The sequence below is a fragment of the Marmota marmota genome, unplaced genomic scaffold, assembly GCF_001458135.2.
Source record: "Marmota marmota marmota unplaced genomic scaffold, marMar, whole genome shotgun sequence".
Classification (NCBI taxonomy): domain Eukaryota; kingdom Metazoa; phylum Chordata; class Mammalia; order Rodentia; family Sciuridae; genus Marmota; species Marmota marmota.
The window spans coordinates 25,041,033-25,058,831 of NW_026000068.1; the positions used below are offsets into that span (position 1 = coordinate 25,041,033).

The window sequence follows — 17,799 nt, forward strand, 5'->3', positions numbered from 1 at the left end:
ATTTAAACATTTTGATTCCTGTTCAAAGTATAAACATCACTGCATAGTTCCTTGAGTTTTCTTGTCAAGTAAGCATTACCTTATGGTCAACAGAAAAGACTGAATAGGCCAGGCATAGTGGTGCACACCTGTAATCCCAGTTACTTGAGAAGCTGAGGCAGGAGGATCGCTGGAGCCCAGGTTTTCAAGACCTGCCTAGGCAATACAGCGAGAATCCATCTCAAAAAAGAAAAGGTCAAAGGGACCTAGATTGGCAATCTTTTAACAAAACACAAGTCTGCACTCTACTATATAACAGAGGGAAAAAAAATTTAAAAGGAACGAGGAACAATTTCAGATTGGGAAGAGTATGTTATATTACCAAATGGGATCCTGCATCAGGAGAGAAAGTATTAGGACAATTGGTGAAATCTAAATAAAGGCAGCACATTGGGACAGTAATGATATATTAACGTTGGGAGACTAATTTTCAGGGCTCTATAACGATATGACGACAGTAAACATGGACACATATATGAGAGGGTAATGGAGTAGGTGGAGATAAAACAACAACTTGGCTATCTGTGTGTTCCTGATTTTGTTCTTATGAAAAGTTTCAAATTATTTCAAAGTAACTTAATTTAAGAATGCAAAACCTATAGCACTGAAGTTATAACTGAATTTAATGTTAGAAACTTTACGTATTATACAGTGATACACTTCATATATAATTTTGAATGTTTTGGCTTTTAAATACAAAATAAATTGTTTAGTTACCATAGTTACCTTGTCCATTAGTCTGGGTTGTAGTTGGTGCACCTGCAGGAGCTGCAGGTGGTGGCTGTGCTTGCTGTTGGTAATAGTGAGCATAATAAGCAGCCCAAGCTGCTGAATTTGGATCCGTTCCTGCCTTAGCTGGAATAAACACAAGGTTCAAGGTTTATATCCAAAGTCCATCATCTCTTTACTCTCTCACATAGATGCAGCTTTCTGACAAATAAACCCCTCAATCAACAATAAAGAGTAAACGGAAACTTTCAAATTTTCTAATATTTTTGTTAGCTTCTATTATAGAAAATTGAGACTCAGTGATTGACTTTCAAGGTTACAAAATTACTTGAGCAGCAGAATTGAGACATGAACTTGGATCCAATGCTTCAAACCCAATGCTTTATCTAAAACTATCTTGTGCCCTTGTTCTTCTAAACCAGTTTAGCTCAAATGCAACAGTTCTATCTGGAAAATGATTAAAGGAAAAAAGATTTCTAGGGGCAATTTGTATAAGAAGGAAGCAATTATTTTAGAACTATGACTCATGTCTTGCCCTGTTTTCCAGGAGGAAATAGAAATCTTAGAAACAGAGTAACCACATTTCATTCTATTTCACAGAAGGTATCATAAACTTGATGTTACTGCCCTAATGGAAATGTATTCATTCTCTAGAATCTTTAGGATGGTCAAAGCTTTTAAGCACAGCACAACATTCAACAACATGTTTGATGATACAAATCTAGCTATCTTTCTTATTCTAGCCCTATCTCTCTCTTTTGTCAATACCTCTCTAATACCCAAGTTCTAGCCACAACAAATTGTTTGTACTTTTCTAAAGTCACCATGATTGGGCCTTTTGTCCTAAGTCTCCTCTGCACTTGGCTCATCTTCATTCACCTCTCATAAATCAACTGATATGTGATGTGAAGTCTGAAACCTTTTGGTCAGCCAACAGAAGTCCTCTTATTGATTCTGTGCTTTGTAATAAATTAAAAATGTTATATAAACACTTTTTATTATTTTATATCTATAATAATATATTTCCTTAGCCAGAGTCTATATCCACAAGTAATCTGTTCAGCCTTTATTCCAAAGCAGCAGCAATTCTCAACTGTGGAACTTGAGAAAAAAGGGGCAGTATTTCTAGAAAAAGAAAATTATAACATACTGTATTAGTCACCCCCCAAATCTTTCCCAAGTGCTCAATGTACCACACTTTGATATGTCAATACTGTAATTATCTGCATGCCTACTAATAAATATAAATATTTTACTTGATACAATATCTGGATAGAGAAATTAAGATAGAACAAACTTTTTTTTTTCTGAGCTGGGTTCTTGTTCAGTTGCCCAGGTTGGTCTCGAACTCCTGGGTTCAAGTGATCCTCCCACCTCAGCGCCAGGCAGATAAAACAAACTTTAACAAGCAACACTTACACTTCTTCATGTGTAAACCATAAAAAGAAAACCAGTCTCACAGTTACTGTATCTAATATGTACTGAAAACTAACTATTCATTCAACATAACATCCATTCATTTATCATCATTTTGTAGGTAAGAAAAAGGGTTTAGAGGGGTTCAAAAGCTTCCTCAATGTCCCACAATCATTAAGTTTCAGAACTAGTACTGTTCTAGATTTGTTTAATCCTGTAGTCCAAGTTCTCGACCACTACACAAATGTTGACAGATCATTTTACAGAATACTGACAGTAAAATATTACAGTACTATAAGTCTAATAAAAGCAACATCTAATCCAGAGACTCAGGAACAACTAATAAACCTGAGGTGAGCCAACTAGCTGTCACCTTTTAGCTAAATGGGTTACTTATGTACCAAAAGCAATGCTGGAAGCCATATTCACTGATTAGGGCTTATAGTATATTTATAGTGGACTTCATTACTACTCCATGTGGGAAACAGACAATGATACAAAGATCACTTCTCACTCCTATTGTTTTTTTTAAATCATGCTACTCACCCTAAACAGTGCTCATAGGTATAATCCTGAAACGCAGTGACAAAATATATAAATGTGCCCCTTAATCTGCTCAAACTCTTGACTTGTTCCTTGGTAATCACACCATTCCAAATAGGTTCCAAAGAAAATGCTTTTAATTTTTAAAAGATGGACTATGACTGTTCTAGAGCAAATAATTTTTTTATGCTACACCTGTATGTACCCCGTAAATCCTTCAATCACAGTGCTGCTTACACTAGGAGTACATTCTTTAGCTTTGGGACATTTGTGCAAACTCAACTTTGTATAACCAGATGCTAGAAGTGAATTTGTTCCTTAAGTGAGTAGAAACTGTGGTTTTGGTGACTGTCATGTCATCAGATTCCACAGAGCAAACTTCCTATAAAATGAAGGTATTTTATAACATGGGAGCACATTTAAATACAAAAATACTTAACCAAATTTAATTAAATAATTTCATTTTAATAAATTGTGTTAATTTTTTTCTTTCAATAAATATACATTGTGCATAAAGAAATCCATAATTCAGGATACATTCTCTTAAACTACTCCAGTGGAAAATGTTCAAAAAGTAGGTAGAGCAGTTAAAAAAAAAAAAAAATCATTTATAAATGACATGTGGTTTTGAAGAATGCCTATTTGCCCAATATGAAATGCAAACTATATGGTATGGCAAAATCAAGAGACTAGAATGCATATTAAAAAAAATCCAGATTTGAATGAGAAAATAAGTATAATTAAAGTTCCAGCATGCAATTATTATGTTAAGTTGTCCTATCATGAATACTAACACAGACAGCTCACGTAAGCTTATTTGAGAACTGGGAAGTGAAAGCTCAAGTATTTAACACTTTATTAGACCCTTAAATAATCTTATAAACAGGAATTTAAAAAAATTTTTTTTGTGGACAAATTACAATTAACACACCATAAACATTTGATACACTGGTATCTAAAATCAAAGCCACTGTATTTCTTTCTGTGTAGCTTTTGGCTGTTAGCACTCTTATCAATTTAGAAGTAGAGAAAGCCCAAAAAGTTTCATGAAAGCGGAAATCATTTCAGTCTTATACACTGTGGTAGAAGCAATGCCTAATATTCTGTAAAGAGTGAACACAATGCATGCAAATGTGAAGTCAAACAGAAAATTTAATATAACAAGGGATAGTAGACAGATACAGATAACACAAAAATAATGTTATCCTTTACCTGGATCAGGAGGAGCCTGTTGCTGCCAATGTGGATATGCATTTCCCCACCCCTGAGGAGCATATGGGGCTGGAGGACCACTGAAAAGAAAATCAATATAAAAATACAATTTACCAAAACTTAAAATCTTTATGAAAAAGTCCAGAACCAAATGTAGTACTTACTGAGGAGCTGGGCCAGGTGGTCCAGGATTATAAGGTGCAGGGTTGTATGGTCCCATTGGAGTTCCAGGCCCTGGAGGCCCAGGAGGCCCATGGGGGCCTGGGACACCATGGGGCCCATGGGGTACAGGGGGCCCTAAAGGATTTACTGGGCCCTGCAAAATAAAACCAAGATAACACAAAACATTCAGAAAAAGAGTGATGGTCAAAATAACACAAAGGCCAAATAATCTTACAGTTCTGTCCTCTTATATATACCAGTAACAAATTTTAGTTTTATTCCTTTCTTCATTCTTATTGCAAAATATTTGTACTTGTCATAGAGACATAATTCACAAAAATAGCACTAACAAATGAATTCAAGAACTGATATAGTTTCTAATCAATTCTTTTGAGATAGTTCTGTATCTCCATTGCAACTTGATTTACCATATTAATCACAAACACTTCTCAGATAATTATTCCCATTTTTTTCTGCATTTACTCTATCTTTACTCCCCTAAATCAACAACCATCCTGATGAGATATACCCCCCCCAAATGTTTAAATTCTATAATGTGAATAAAATTACATATGAAGTTTACTAATTCTCTCTCAAACTAAAATCTGCCACATAACCTTTTTATTTCTGTACCTGGAATCCCATTTAGAACAATAATTCTTTTTTCCTTCTTAAATATCATTTCTAAATAGCAGGAAAATTCCACTTACAATTGATAAATCAGAATTTTTATATCCATATTGTGCCAGATAATAATTAAAGTTTAGCCAATTTCTTCCCCTTTAAAAAATTTTTTTAGATGCTGACGGACCTTTATTTATATGTGGTGCTGAGAATTGAACCCAGTCCCTCACACATGATAGGCAAGCGCTCTACCACTGAACCACAACCCAGCCCACTTATTTCTTTTTTTGACAAGTCAACTTGGAAAGACATTTGATTTAAATGCCTAAAACCCTCCTTTCTCAGTTAATACCAACTCATCATGGGCTGGGGTTGTAGCTCAGTGGTAGAGAGTTTGCCCAGCATATGTGAGGCCATGGGTTCGATCCCCAGCATAAAAAGAAATAAACAAAATAAAGGTATTATATCCAGCTACAACTAAAATATAAAAACAAAAAACAAGAAATGAGACTTTTTGGACATGTATTAATTTACTTCGGTTAACTTTCTCACTAAGAAACAGGGAAACAGTTTCATGACCTTTTAAGCCCCTTATTAACTTGCCTCTAATTGCCATCATCCCTCACATCAATTAATAGTTAACAGAAAGAAAAAAGGAAACATTTTACAGGGCAAAGTTCTACGCATTTTTAAGTGAAGCATACTCATTTTTAATCTCTTCATGTCTATGAACTAGGTACTGTTATCTTCATTTTATAGTAGGAAACTGAGGCACAGAATAATTTCTTCAGGCCACACAGTTAATGTGTCACGGGATTTTTAATCCATGTAGTAAAGTCATAATCAGTTTTATAACTTAAAAAAATTTAAAAACTGATTATACAAAAAAGGTTCTCTAAGTGTCTATTTCTCCATGAATCCAACAGAAATCTTGACCCACACTTGCTAGGTTAGTAAAATAAAAAATTATAATGTGCTATTCATTTTCTGCTTTGGCATTAAACCTCTGTTATTACTGAGTCCAGAACTATTCATTTTTAGAACGAATACACTTATCCATACCATAGAACTTATTAAAAAAATACAAATAGTCTTCATTCTAAAACCTGTATGATTGCGATCCAATCCAAAACCCAGAATTTATACCTTGTGTTATGAAGTGGGAGATCCACTGAATTTATCTTTTTTTGCCTCACCAGGCATGGGTATATACTTAGGACCTTTATAAACACTTTATTTTCATTACGACCTCCCTTCAGCTATGTTTCACAACTTTTCACCAAAACTAACACTGTATCTGCAGCTAATACATCTCTTATCTGAGTACACTCAACTGTAAGGTGGTTGGTAAGCACCTTTAACTGTATATTTTATTAATTATTTCCATTGCCAGACGCCTTCTATTAAGAAACCTATACTTTAGTATAATTAGTATAATGGTACACTTTCTTATGATGCATCTGAATTAATGCTTTACATAAATTAGAAATTTAAAGCATACTCACACCAATCTTTTCTTCTATGAGTTGCCGAGCATAGTCTATTTGCTGTGGAGTGCCACGAATTGTAAATAATTTCATATTAGGGTCTGCATTAGGTGGAGGATTTCTCTGAAGTTCTATTCTTGCACCAGACTGTTGGCTTATGCTTTTTATGGTTTCACCTCCTAAAATCAAAAGATATTAATTTTAGGTTCAAAGGATATAAAACATACTATTCAAAACAAAATGGTCACTATTAAATAGCCATAAAAATTTTGGGGGCACTACCCTGACAACATTCTAGTAGGATTTTCATTTATTCTACATTTCAATTACATGAAGCATTTCATGTTTTAAAACTGTATTAAAGTTCACTTAAAATTACACACTCTTTAATGTGTATTATAACTTACCAATGCAAAAAAACTAACACATTTCTAAACATAAAACTTTTTTAAAAATTATTATTTATTAGTTATGGGTGAACACAATATCTTTATTTTACATTTACGTGGTGCTGAGGATCAAACCCAGTACCTCATGCATGTTAGGCTAGAGCTCTATCTCTGAGCCACAATCCCAGCCCCACATAAAACTTTTTAACAATATGTGGTTCAGGAAAAAACAAAGTAAACTAAGAAAGAAACCCACTCAAACCACTTTTTTTTGTGGAAAAAAAAAAATTGGGGGGTGGTGGTGCCAGGGATTGAACCCAAGACCTTATGCACGCGAGGCAAGCACTCTACTAAGAGAGTTTGGGCTATATCCCCAAACCACTCTATGAGTCAAGTTTCTTATACCAATAAGTTTCTGGTCCCCCTCTCTCTAGGAGCCAATTAATATCAAATCCTACTCTTTTTCTGTAAGTATACATAAAATACTTCATTTGTTTTATTATTACATTAATATAAACATATTTTATTGAAATTTTATTAAAATTTAGCCAAAGAGAAAAATTATTGCTACCTGTTTACAAAAGCATCAGAAATACTATCCAGAAAAACTGTTGTGTGTTAAATATTAAAAAAATTTTAATACATTGCCTTTTCCTATTATTAATCCAGTCTTCCCGGTTGGCACAATGAAATTAAATTCCTGTAGTCCACCAGGTGGTCCCATGTTCCAGTTGCCTTGACCTCTACCTCTTCCTCGACCACCAGGTCCAGGTCCACCAGGATTACCAGCCTAAGGAGGGAAAAGACAAGAAGTCAGCACAGAAATGAACATTTTTTTTCTATGACAAAATTATTTTCTCCAACTCTCTATTATCAAACCAGAAATTTAGAGACCAGTTCAGAAATAATTTGACAAAAACAATAACTTTTTTTTTATACTGGGTGAATAAGGGAGGATACTTATTCTGCTCCAAGAGGTTACTCCCTTAAAGCAGTTTACACTTTCTAGTGATTAATAAAGTAATATCAAGTGGACTATAATACAAAATATAAGGGGCACTTTCAGATATAAAGGAAAATACTTCTCCAATGCAAACAAAATGAAATATTAACTTTCTATCAAACCTGAACACTTCGAAGAAGGTCTGTAATAATTTCTGCAGCATGCTGACATCGGTCTGGGGGTCCTGTTATTTGTGCTATTCTATCAGGTGTTGTTCCATCATCTTTGAAACAAATTGAAATTAAACATTAAATGCATGTCAAAACTAGCTGTTCCTTGCATGCACAAGGCCCTGGGTTCAATCCCTAGCACCACCAAAAAAACACCAACCCCCCCCCCCAAACTAGCTGTTACCAATACTTAAAAGATTAAATATATGTACTCACCTGGCTTAAACTGAATTCGAACACCAGCATCATTCTGTATTTTTTTGATCATCTCTCCATTTCTTCCTATTACAATGCCAACAGCAAATCTTGGAATCGGAACCTTATGTAAAGAAAACAAAGTATACATATAAAAAGAAATTTCCCCAGAATTAATCTGCATCAAATCACAACACGATATATATCAAATATATATCCAGTACAGTAATAAGATACAGAACACAGTCTGGTAAAGTTTAAAGTAAAAAAGGGATAAAATGTTAAAGAAGGCTATCTAACCCCAAACAGGAAAAACACTACTATATTTATATATTACCATACAACCATTTCTGATTGGTTTCTTTACTTACATCAATCCCTTCATTTCCTCCTATTCTTGACCCGTACTCATTTCGAACTTCTCTGAAACCACCTTGATCACGAATTAATTCTAACACCATTTCCTTGGCTTGCTAAAGTAGAAAAACATAGATGACTTAAAAAGCCGGTCTTAAAACATTTTAATTCTTCATGTGTCTAAACCCATCCAACCCCTTAATAAAGGATAAAGTGAAGTTTACTTGAACTTTGTATGGGTCGCCTGTAATCCTAAGAGGCTTATCAGCACCAGTGTTCTGAGGCCCATCTTGAATCATAACCATTTTAACTCCAGCCCGTTCCTATTAAAATAATAAAAATTCTATGAGTCAATAAAAGGGGAAAGGAAAAGGAAAAAAAAAAAACTAGCTTCAAAATAGATTAAAAGCTTTAACATTTTACAATATAATCATACCTGAAGTTGTTTAATAGTCTCTCCTCCCTTTCCAATAACTAATCCTGCCTTGCTAGCTGGAATCATGATTTCTTGAACCGCATTTCCAGGTCCATCACCATGATGAAATCCAGGAGCTGGTCTTCCTTTTTCAACAATCTGATCTAGTAACCGTTTTGCCGATCTGTTAAATTCATATAAAATAATGAAGTTTAGCATACCCAAGCTTACCCAAAAAGAGACATCATATATCAAGTAATCCTATTCTAATAGATGCTTCAAGTTACTTACTATACTTTTAATTATAAAATGCCCAAGAGCCAAGATTGAGACTTGGCAATAAAACTTAGATTCTTTGTTTACTTCCTTCACCTGGGTAAGACTCTACTACTGAGCTACATCCCTAACTGGCCATTTTTGTTTCATTAAGGTACCCAGTTTGGCCTTGAATTTGCAACCAGTGTTTCTGCCTCAGCCGTTTGCATGGCTGGAATTACAAGTGGGTCACCACTATGTAATAAATTTCTAGATATATGACTTATTTTTGAGAACAGTCCAAAAGTTTTCAAGAAGTGCTCAAATTCTAAAGTTATCTCAGAATTTAGCTGATTCCTCAAAAAATTAAATTATTGAATTTCCTTTGGTGCTGGGGATTAAACCAAAGGCCTAAGGCACATTAAAGCAGAAGCTCTAAACTGAGATACATCCCAGCCCATTTACACTTTAAAATCACAATTCTGCTCACTTAATCTGACTTTACTTCATTTAAATCCATAAAAATAGCATACATCAAATAAATAACATCATTTCTTAGGTGCTATAAAGAAAATCAAAGCAGGACAAAAAGAATGTAAGCATGCGCACATGTACATACAAAACAGATAAAGGAGGCCTCAAGAATGAAGACATGTTGGGGTTGGGGCTGTGGCTCTGGCTCAGTGGCAGAGCACTTGCCTAGAATGTGTAAGAATTACACATTCGATTCTCAGCACCACTTATCAATAAATAAAATAAAGATCCATTGACCAAAAAAGAATGAAGGCATAATTTAGAAAAAGGACTGAAAATGTTGGAAAATATAAAACTCATGGCATATAAACTCATTTATCACATGTAATTTAAAAGACTAAATGAAGTCATCTATTGAGCATGCATTGATATATTTTTTAGGGCATTTCCATGTTTTAAGGCCTAGAAGACAAAGCAGAACCACTAAGAAAAATCAGATAAGTTGGTGCCTCAAAAATCAAATAAATCTAGTATTTCAAGGAGGTTCACTGTGTCAAATACTGCTGACAGGCTGAAGGATGTGGTGGCACACTGTAATGCTGGAAAAAGAAATTTCAGCAGAATGGTTGGAATGATGAGCTCAAGAGAAAATGAAAATGAATAAATGATAACCTAAGCATAGCAACTCTTAAGGGACCTTTGCTAATCAGATAAATATAATGTGAGGCTTCAAAGATGTTTTGTTAAGATGGATAGACTTTCAACCTGTTATTAGAAATTACCTTAAAAAAGGAAAAAACTACTGATGTAGGAGAAAGTCAGTTGAATTGTAAGGATAAGCAAGATCTGTATCTGAGTACTGTGCATATAGAGTAGAAATGAAGACTGTTAAAGTTTTAGTGGAAAAATGAGGTAGAAAACTTCCTAATATTTTGTTTCTATGTTCTTGCTAAATGAACTTCGGTGGGAAAGAAGGGGTTTGATGCTGAAGATTTGAAATGGGCAGTGGATCTACTTGAGTTGAGCTTAATGGTTATGAGTTTTATGTAACACCAGTCAGTGTGGTTGTATGTATTTTTCTCCAGGCCCCAAAGTAGAGATTGCAGTAGATACAAAATTGGTTTTAGTCATTTTCTGTGTTCCATGGCTCAGAGAGTGAACCCTAATCAAGAAAGACATGAGGTATAAATTTTGAAGAGTTAAATTTCAGGAAAGGGGAGAGGAAGACAATGGTGTTGAAGCAGTTTAAGAGCAAAGACAAAGTTCAGAGTCTTCATGTTATTACTCTAAGTAGACTTAAGATTTTCATACTTACTGGACAGATTCAGGTGTTCCAGTTAACATACAAGACCTTTCTGGAAGGCCACCACTGTCTACAAATAAAATAAAATTTTAGGTCAAGAAAATAGTAACAAGTTGCATCATTATAACTAGCAGCTTAAAAATAATACACATTTTCTAGTCACTTTGAAAATACCAAGAAAATAATTACCAGGAGCTATCTGTATTTTGCATCCAGATTCTTGCTGTATGCGTGAGATCTGTTCACCTCCTCTCCCAATTACTAGTTAAAAAAAATAAATAAATTATTTGCCGAAAGAATACAAAGTATGCTTCATGTTTTCAAAACTTAAATATAAGTTACTTACTAAATCCAACCATTCCATCTGGAACTTTGTATTCTTCTGTCATTACAGATCTGCTAAGAAATAAGAGTAACTAAAAATTTCCTTCAAGATTAAGAATCTTAAATAAAGTGATACCTATTAAATGAGGAAGAGATGGTGAACTGAATAGTCTAAAGGCATGAATGGCAAAGGAGTTAGGATGAAGAGTTCAGGAAATGTCACTTTAATTCACCTTAGCTCTTCTAAAATGTAATCTATTCCACCTGTTTTGCCAAATCTCAAATGGATCTCTCTCAACAACAAACAAACAAAAGACCCCATCCCTTTGTGTCGTCTTCCCAATAGAAGGAAATAAACTACATATGCAAAAAAATATATTGACATATATTCACTAAACATTAACTTATGTTTGTATATATAGTTCAATTCACACTTGCAAAGTACTTTTAAAAAAGCTTTTGACTATACCTTTGTTGCTGATGCATTGGTGGTAACTGTGTTCCAAAAGCTATCAAAAAATTAAATAAAAATTCAAAATTTACTTTTACTTATATATTTAACAACAATCAAATCAGACATTCTAAACTTCCCCTGATGCAAGAACATTCTGGAGAGAATACAATTTTATGTAGATGATTTCAATCAACATTGACAATTGATGAGAAAGACAGTGAAAGGGCAAATATATTAACAAAAAGCACAAAACTTTCCTTATCCAAGTGATACAAGCATAGATTAAGAAATAGAACAGTTAAATGACATTTATAATAGCCTAGAAATCAATCTTTATATATGCCTGGCCATGAGGACTGCTAAAAGGAATAAAATATAAATAAAGGAAAGGCATATATTTACAAGGGAATTCAGGCTTCACATTCTAAAAGACCAATCAAATTTCAAAAAAACTCACTAAAAATACAAATAAGCCCTCAATATTAAAATTCAGGTACTTTTAAAACCCAGTTTAAATTAATACTTACAGTCATTCTGAGGAGCAACTTTCTTAGCATCTGGTTGATCTGAAAAATTAAGAGTCTTTCAATTTTTGCCAGTAAGGACAAAGCTCCTCCCGCCAAAGAGTAAATAGTTATAAACACTTATTAAAAATCTGGTAGAATGGTTTATTACTTGAACCAAAATTGCCAAACCTCAACTTACTCCCAATAATCTAACGAAAAACTAGTCTTTCATTATCCTTGTGTTTAAAAAATGCACAGACATTATATAAAAAAAAACCTTTCATTATATCAAATCACTGACCTTAATGTGTTAAGACACTTTAGAATGATATATAAGACAAAGTATCTTGATTACTAGCAAAATATCACATGCTATTGGCTAATGATGCTTCCACTGTAGGTACTAAAAACCAGGTGGGGGGAGGGTGGGCTATCGAAATGTAAAAATCTGATATATCCAAAGTTGAGTGTATTTGACAGTGACCACAAAACTAGATTCAAAAAGGAAAAGAAAAAAAATCACATTACAAGGCAATCTCAATCTAAACTGTTCTATTATCTGTAAACATTTCACTGTGTAAAACTTCAGAATTCAAAGCAGCTACATGACTATCTTTATCTAAATCCATTAGAGATGAACACAATGCATACCTTACAACAGACAACCTATAGCTGATTGAATTATCTTCTCCTCCCCCCTTCAAATTTAAATGATTAAACATAAAATAAAGATTGTTGTGCAGCAAAAATTCAGACACAATCCAAAAGAAAGTTTGTGTCCATTTAAGAATCCACTGGTTTACTTCACGTTTACATACTAAACACAGGTAATAAATAAAAATTCCTGCCTTTAAAAGGAGAGGGCATTCCCTCCCAGTGTGTTGTACTGCTCGGACTTGTCCAAGAGCCATCTACACATAAAATAAAAAGAATACATTACATACAACATCTGAAGCATCATTAGCTCATTTTTTTTTTAAATATTAAAAACCTCACTACAAATATGAAAGACACTTAAATAAGAGGAAACCAAGTACTCCTGGTCAAAGCTACAAATACATTCTATAGGCTTGGTCAGAATCCTCCTTTAAAAAAAGGGCCAAAGAAAGTGTATCAAAATTTATAATCAACCCTAAAACAAAAAATATACAGATTTCTAAGTTCAGAAGCTTCAACAATTATTTTTTTTTAAATAGAAAATTATAAATCCACTGTTTTAATCCACATTTAAAATTAAACCTGAAACACAAAATAACATAAAAGTGTTACACCAGGGTAGCAAACTACAGAAACCTTAATCTGTAAAATGAAACCTGAAATAGTAAAATGATGAAAATACAGCATATAAAAATTCATTCACATAAGAAAAAAAACAGTAAAGTGTTTCCTAAACTATTTATAGTTTTGTTTTCAGTATTAATGAGAAGTCTGTGCAAACTGTCAATCTGGCACAATGCTAATAGGGAAAAATCAACTTGTTTTCTACTAAGACAAAACTTTCTAGTTGAATCAAATTTTACCTACCTTGTCTAGGTCTCCCTTTCCCCACTTTACTTTTGAAGCTAATATAAACCTTACAATTTTAGGAATCATAACAAATATTGAAAATAATTTCAACTAAATGCTTTCTGAAACAATTAAAATTACTTATGGCTATAACTTACCTCCATCTTCTAAAGGTCTTTTTTGTCCCCCATAACCATAGTCATTTGAATTTAATGATGTACCAGCATCACCCCCAATTTTTGCTGCAATCTTAAAAAACAAAAACACACCATTACCAAGGATAGCAACACAAACTACTATAAATTATTCAGCTCACAAAAGCAAAGTCACTTGATACAATGGCAAACTAAAACCATAGTTCAAATTTATCAATATCATTAATACTTCACAGAGTTAACAACCAATCATGGTCTGAAATGAAGCTTCCAATACATCCATATAAGAATTAACAAAGTAGCTGAAATCAGTCATCGTTAAGGAAAAAGACTAGTTTTGAAGAAAATATGGATCCTAATGCTATCTTTCCACAGTTTTTCCCCATGGCTTTTAAAGATGTTTGTGATCACAGAGCATGTGACCACTTCTAGGACTGTAGTACTATGGTGCTTAATTAAATGGTTAGTAGACACATGTGGTTACTGAGTACTTAAATTGTGGTCAGTCCAAACCGGCATGCTTTGTAAGTGTAAAATATGCACTTGGGATACTGAAAAACTGCAATTAATGGAAGAATATAAAATATCTGAAAATGGGGCTGGGGATGTGGCTCAAGCGGTAACGCGCTCGCCTGGCATGCGTGCGCCCGGGTTCCATCCTCAGCACCACATACAGACAAAGATGTTGTGTCCGCCGAATACTAAAAAATAAATATTAAAATTCTCTCTCTCCCTCTCTCTCCTCTCTCTCTCACTCTTAAAAAAAAAAAACTAAAAAAAAAAAAATTAAAAAAATAAAACATCTGAAAAGTTTATATTAAACACACATTGGAAGGATAATATTTTGTGTATGTTGGGTCAAACAAAATACAGAGCTTGCATTATATTTCCACCAGACAATGTTATTCTAAGAGTAAATGCTGGAGCCTAGGGAGCTCTAGTCTAAGAAAATCTTAGCTAGAAAATCATAATTCTGTTTAAAAGGCTTTCCTCATGATGGTGCACTCCCAGTGGCACAGGAGGCTAAGGCAGAAGGATCCCAGGTTCAAAGCCAGCCCCGGCAACTTAGGCCTTAAGCAACTTAGCCAGACCTTGTCTCAAAATAAAAAATGGCTCAGGACGTGCCTTAGTTGTTAAGTACCCCTAGATTCAATCTCTCAAAAAAGCCATTCTCTTTAATAAGTGTTAATTTTAAGAGTGGGGCAACCAGTGTGCCTGTAATCCCAGCTACTTGAGAGGCTGAGGTAGGAGAATCTCAATTCAAGGCATCTTAATGAGATCCTGTCTCAAAATAAAAGGGCTGGGGTACAGTGCATACCCAGCATGTACAAGGCCTTAGGTTTAATCCCTAGTATCCTCTGCCACCCACAAAGAGTGGGACAGCCAGTGCATTCCTGTAATTGCTGTTACTCAGAAGGCTGAGGCAGGAGGATTACAAATCTGGGGCCAGTCTAGGCAATTTAGCAAGATCCTATCTTAACAACAACAAAACGGCTGGGAATTTGGCTCAGTGGTAGAACAGTTAAGTGGTGAGGGGCACACAATTTTATTTGACTAAACCAACTCCATATAAGAAATACCAGCTTGAAGTTACAAACAGGGCACAGCCAATGGGCATTTATTGCATTCTTCTATGAAAAGAAAAATGGAACTATTATTACTGGCAAAGGTCAAACTCCACAATACTCTGTATTATACTCATCATTAAAGATGTGTAAAACTTATGAGGGTTTATTATATCATTTTAACTTTGTCTGAAATCATCCATGTTAAAAAAAAAAAAAAAAAAACTGTTGGTGACTGAAATTCCCAAGAGATCCTGATGTGGGATTAAAAGAACTAAACCAACTGCTTCACATTTGTGTATAATCAGGACACTGGAGAGGCTGAGTATATTCAAGGATATTGGTGTCTTAAATCAAATATGGATCACTTAGAGCCAGTATGTATCGTATTCCACATAATAACTATCTTTCCAGGTTTCCTAGATTTACCTTTTCCTCATCCATAAATGCAAATACCTACAACACAGGGCATATTATTAAAATGCATGATATAAAAGGCACATAATTTGATTTCCCTGATTCTAAAGCTTTGATGAATGCAAACTTCCTTAAACATTTTTCATTTTTTCCCCCCTAAGAAGCCTACTTTCATCTTTGGGCATACAATTTAATCTTATTTCCTTCCTCAAAGTTTCCCTAATCATACTTGAACTCCTTCAGTCTCAAAACATTTAGCACTTTAAGAACTTAAACAGTAAATGGCATTTACAAAGCTCTGAATTTGCAAAGCAACTCGCCTTGAACTTTAAGGAACTTCCACAGAAAGAATACTTACTTGTACATAATTTACTAAACATTTCTAATCATGGAATGGTTCTACAACTATGCATATGAAAATGAAAGTTGATACTTAGTTCGCTTAAAGAACCAGTAATATTTCAAAAACTGAGAGTAAATACAAAGACATTAAAGATTTTAGTATAAATATTAAGAGATTTGATCAAATATATTTTCTAAGTTATTACAAAGAGGGTTAATTTAAAAGATAGAATTCCTAAAAACCAACTAACTTCCCGATATACTCAATTCTATACATTAAGTGTGGGAACTTCTTACTTTGAAAATATACAAAAATAATCCAAGCATACAATAAGCAGATCACCAGTATGTAAAGGGGAACAATGAGAGGAAGGAGGGTAGGGAAAGTGGAAGCATAGGGATTGAAATGGAACAAATTATATTCCATGCATAGGTGCATATCAAAATGAACTCCACTATCATATATAGCTCTAATGCACTAATAACAACATTGAATAATCCAAACTTTCTATTTGGACCCTACTCTACTCTGCTTTCATACATATATGTATGTTTTAAGCATTTCCACCTTCTTCACTGGCCATCCCTAAAATCCAAGAATTTTGAAGTTGATAGGAAACTCTACAGATTAGTATTTTTTTTTTTAGTTGTTGATAGACCTTTATTCTGTTTATGTGGTGCTGAGGATCAAACCGAGTGCCTCACACTTGCTAGGCAAGTGCTCTACCACTGAGCCCCAATTTTAGTTTTTTAAAAAAGCCATTTCTCAGAAGATAACTATCTAAATGCCAACTTTCAGTCCACTACATGCCTCTTATGTTTTTGGGTGGAGACATGGAACTGATCTTATTTCTTTCTAAAACTGTCATTTACCACATTTGCATATAATGAAATGGTAAAAAAGTCTCTCTACACCTACCTTGTGGCAAGATGGCAAAAATCAAATTAATCAACAAGATATGTTTAACTCTGAGTTTAATATGTAGCATAGTCTCAACAAATTGCTAGTTATCATGACAAATCAGCATACATATGATTCAAATTTAAGGCAGGGTCCACAAATATTTGATTTAAAAAATGCATTTGGGTCAAATATAGTTGCATTCTACTTGTGAAAAATGTGCCTGGAGACCAACAAGATATACAACTTCTGTAGACCTAGGATCTGATATAGCTAATAACATGCATTTTTAAAGAATATATTATTGTCAAAACAAAATTTGATCACAACATTTCTAATTCATTGATTTAATTCAGAAAGTATTGAGTACCAACTATTGGCAAGGTCTTATGGGAGTTCATGGTCATAAACCTGAAATGTCAGATATGATGGACACCTGCAGTATTACACCACCATTTTCTTATTACCACAATCAAGCTTATTAGCAACCCAACGTCTATCATATCTGATCCATCTGTATTTTTCTCACCTCTTTCCACCTTCCTTGCTCCACTCAATACTATGTTCCAATAACTTCACTCTTGGGTTCTGGCCATTCCCAAAATCCTTATACCTTTGCACATGATGCTTTTTCTTTATTGGCCAAACTCATTCTCCAATGCCTTGGACAACCCCTTATCCCGTATTCCTTTACAGTTCCTGACTCACAGCAGAAATGCTTTATGAGAACAAGCTGATGAATTAAGTGTCCATATTTTGTCTACAGGCGTATAAACGAAAACATTAAATGCAGAAATTCTGTTACTTGCCTTTGGTTCTCTGACTATATCACAGATTCTAAAAAGTGAGAGAATCC

The 17,799-nt window shown here is 34.1% G+C and overlaps 1 protein-coding gene across 22 annotated transcripts in view; it reads right to left on the bottom strand.

The window, feature by feature from the left end:
* Fubp1 (far upstream element binding protein 1) overlaps positions 1 to 17,799 on the bottom strand; it is a 32,100-nt gene that overhangs the window by 12,704 nt on the left and 1,597 nt on the right. For 8 of the 22 annotated variants that reach the window (XR_007351580.1, XR_007351579.1, XR_007351577.1 and 5 more), the window contains exons 2-18: positions 13,722 to 13,812; positions 12,906 to 12,968; positions 12,079 to 12,117; positions 11,567 to 11,606; positions 11,120 to 11,172; positions 10,963 to 11,034; positions 10,786 to 10,843; positions 8,763 to 8,925; positions 8,551 to 8,649; positions 8,341 to 8,442; positions 7,991 to 8,093; positions 7,727 to 7,827; positions 7,250 to 7,391; positions 6,231 to 6,391; positions 4,104 to 4,255; positions 3,940 to 4,019; positions 757 to 894 (exon numbers count right to left, since the gene is read on the bottom strand). Coding sequence is in view for 16 of the 22 variants with exons in the window: in XM_048814118.1 (XP_048670075.1) it covers positions 757 to 894; positions 3,940 to 4,019; positions 4,104 to 4,255; positions 6,231 to 6,391; positions 7,250 to 7,391; positions 7,727 to 7,827; positions 7,991 to 8,093; positions 8,341 to 8,442; positions 8,551 to 8,649; positions 8,763 to 8,925; positions 10,786 to 10,843; positions 10,963 to 11,034; positions 11,120 to 11,172; positions 11,567 to 11,606; positions 12,079 to 12,117; positions 12,906 to 12,968; positions 13,722 to 13,812 (1,657 nt within the window). In the remaining 6 variants the exon portion in view is untranslated. The remainder of the gene's footprint in view (positions 1 to 756; positions 895 to 3,939; positions 4,020 to 4,103; positions 4,256 to 6,230; positions 6,392 to 7,249; positions 7,392 to 7,726; positions 7,828 to 7,990; positions 8,094 to 8,340; positions 8,443 to 8,550; positions 8,650 to 8,762; positions 8,926 to 10,785; positions 10,844 to 10,962; positions 11,035 to 11,119; positions 11,173 to 11,566; positions 11,607 to 12,078; positions 12,118 to 12,905; positions 12,969 to 13,721; positions 13,813 to 17,799) is intronic. The other 14 variants (XM_048814112.1, XM_048814117.1, XM_048814114.1 and 11 more) reach the window with 7 other exon arrangements.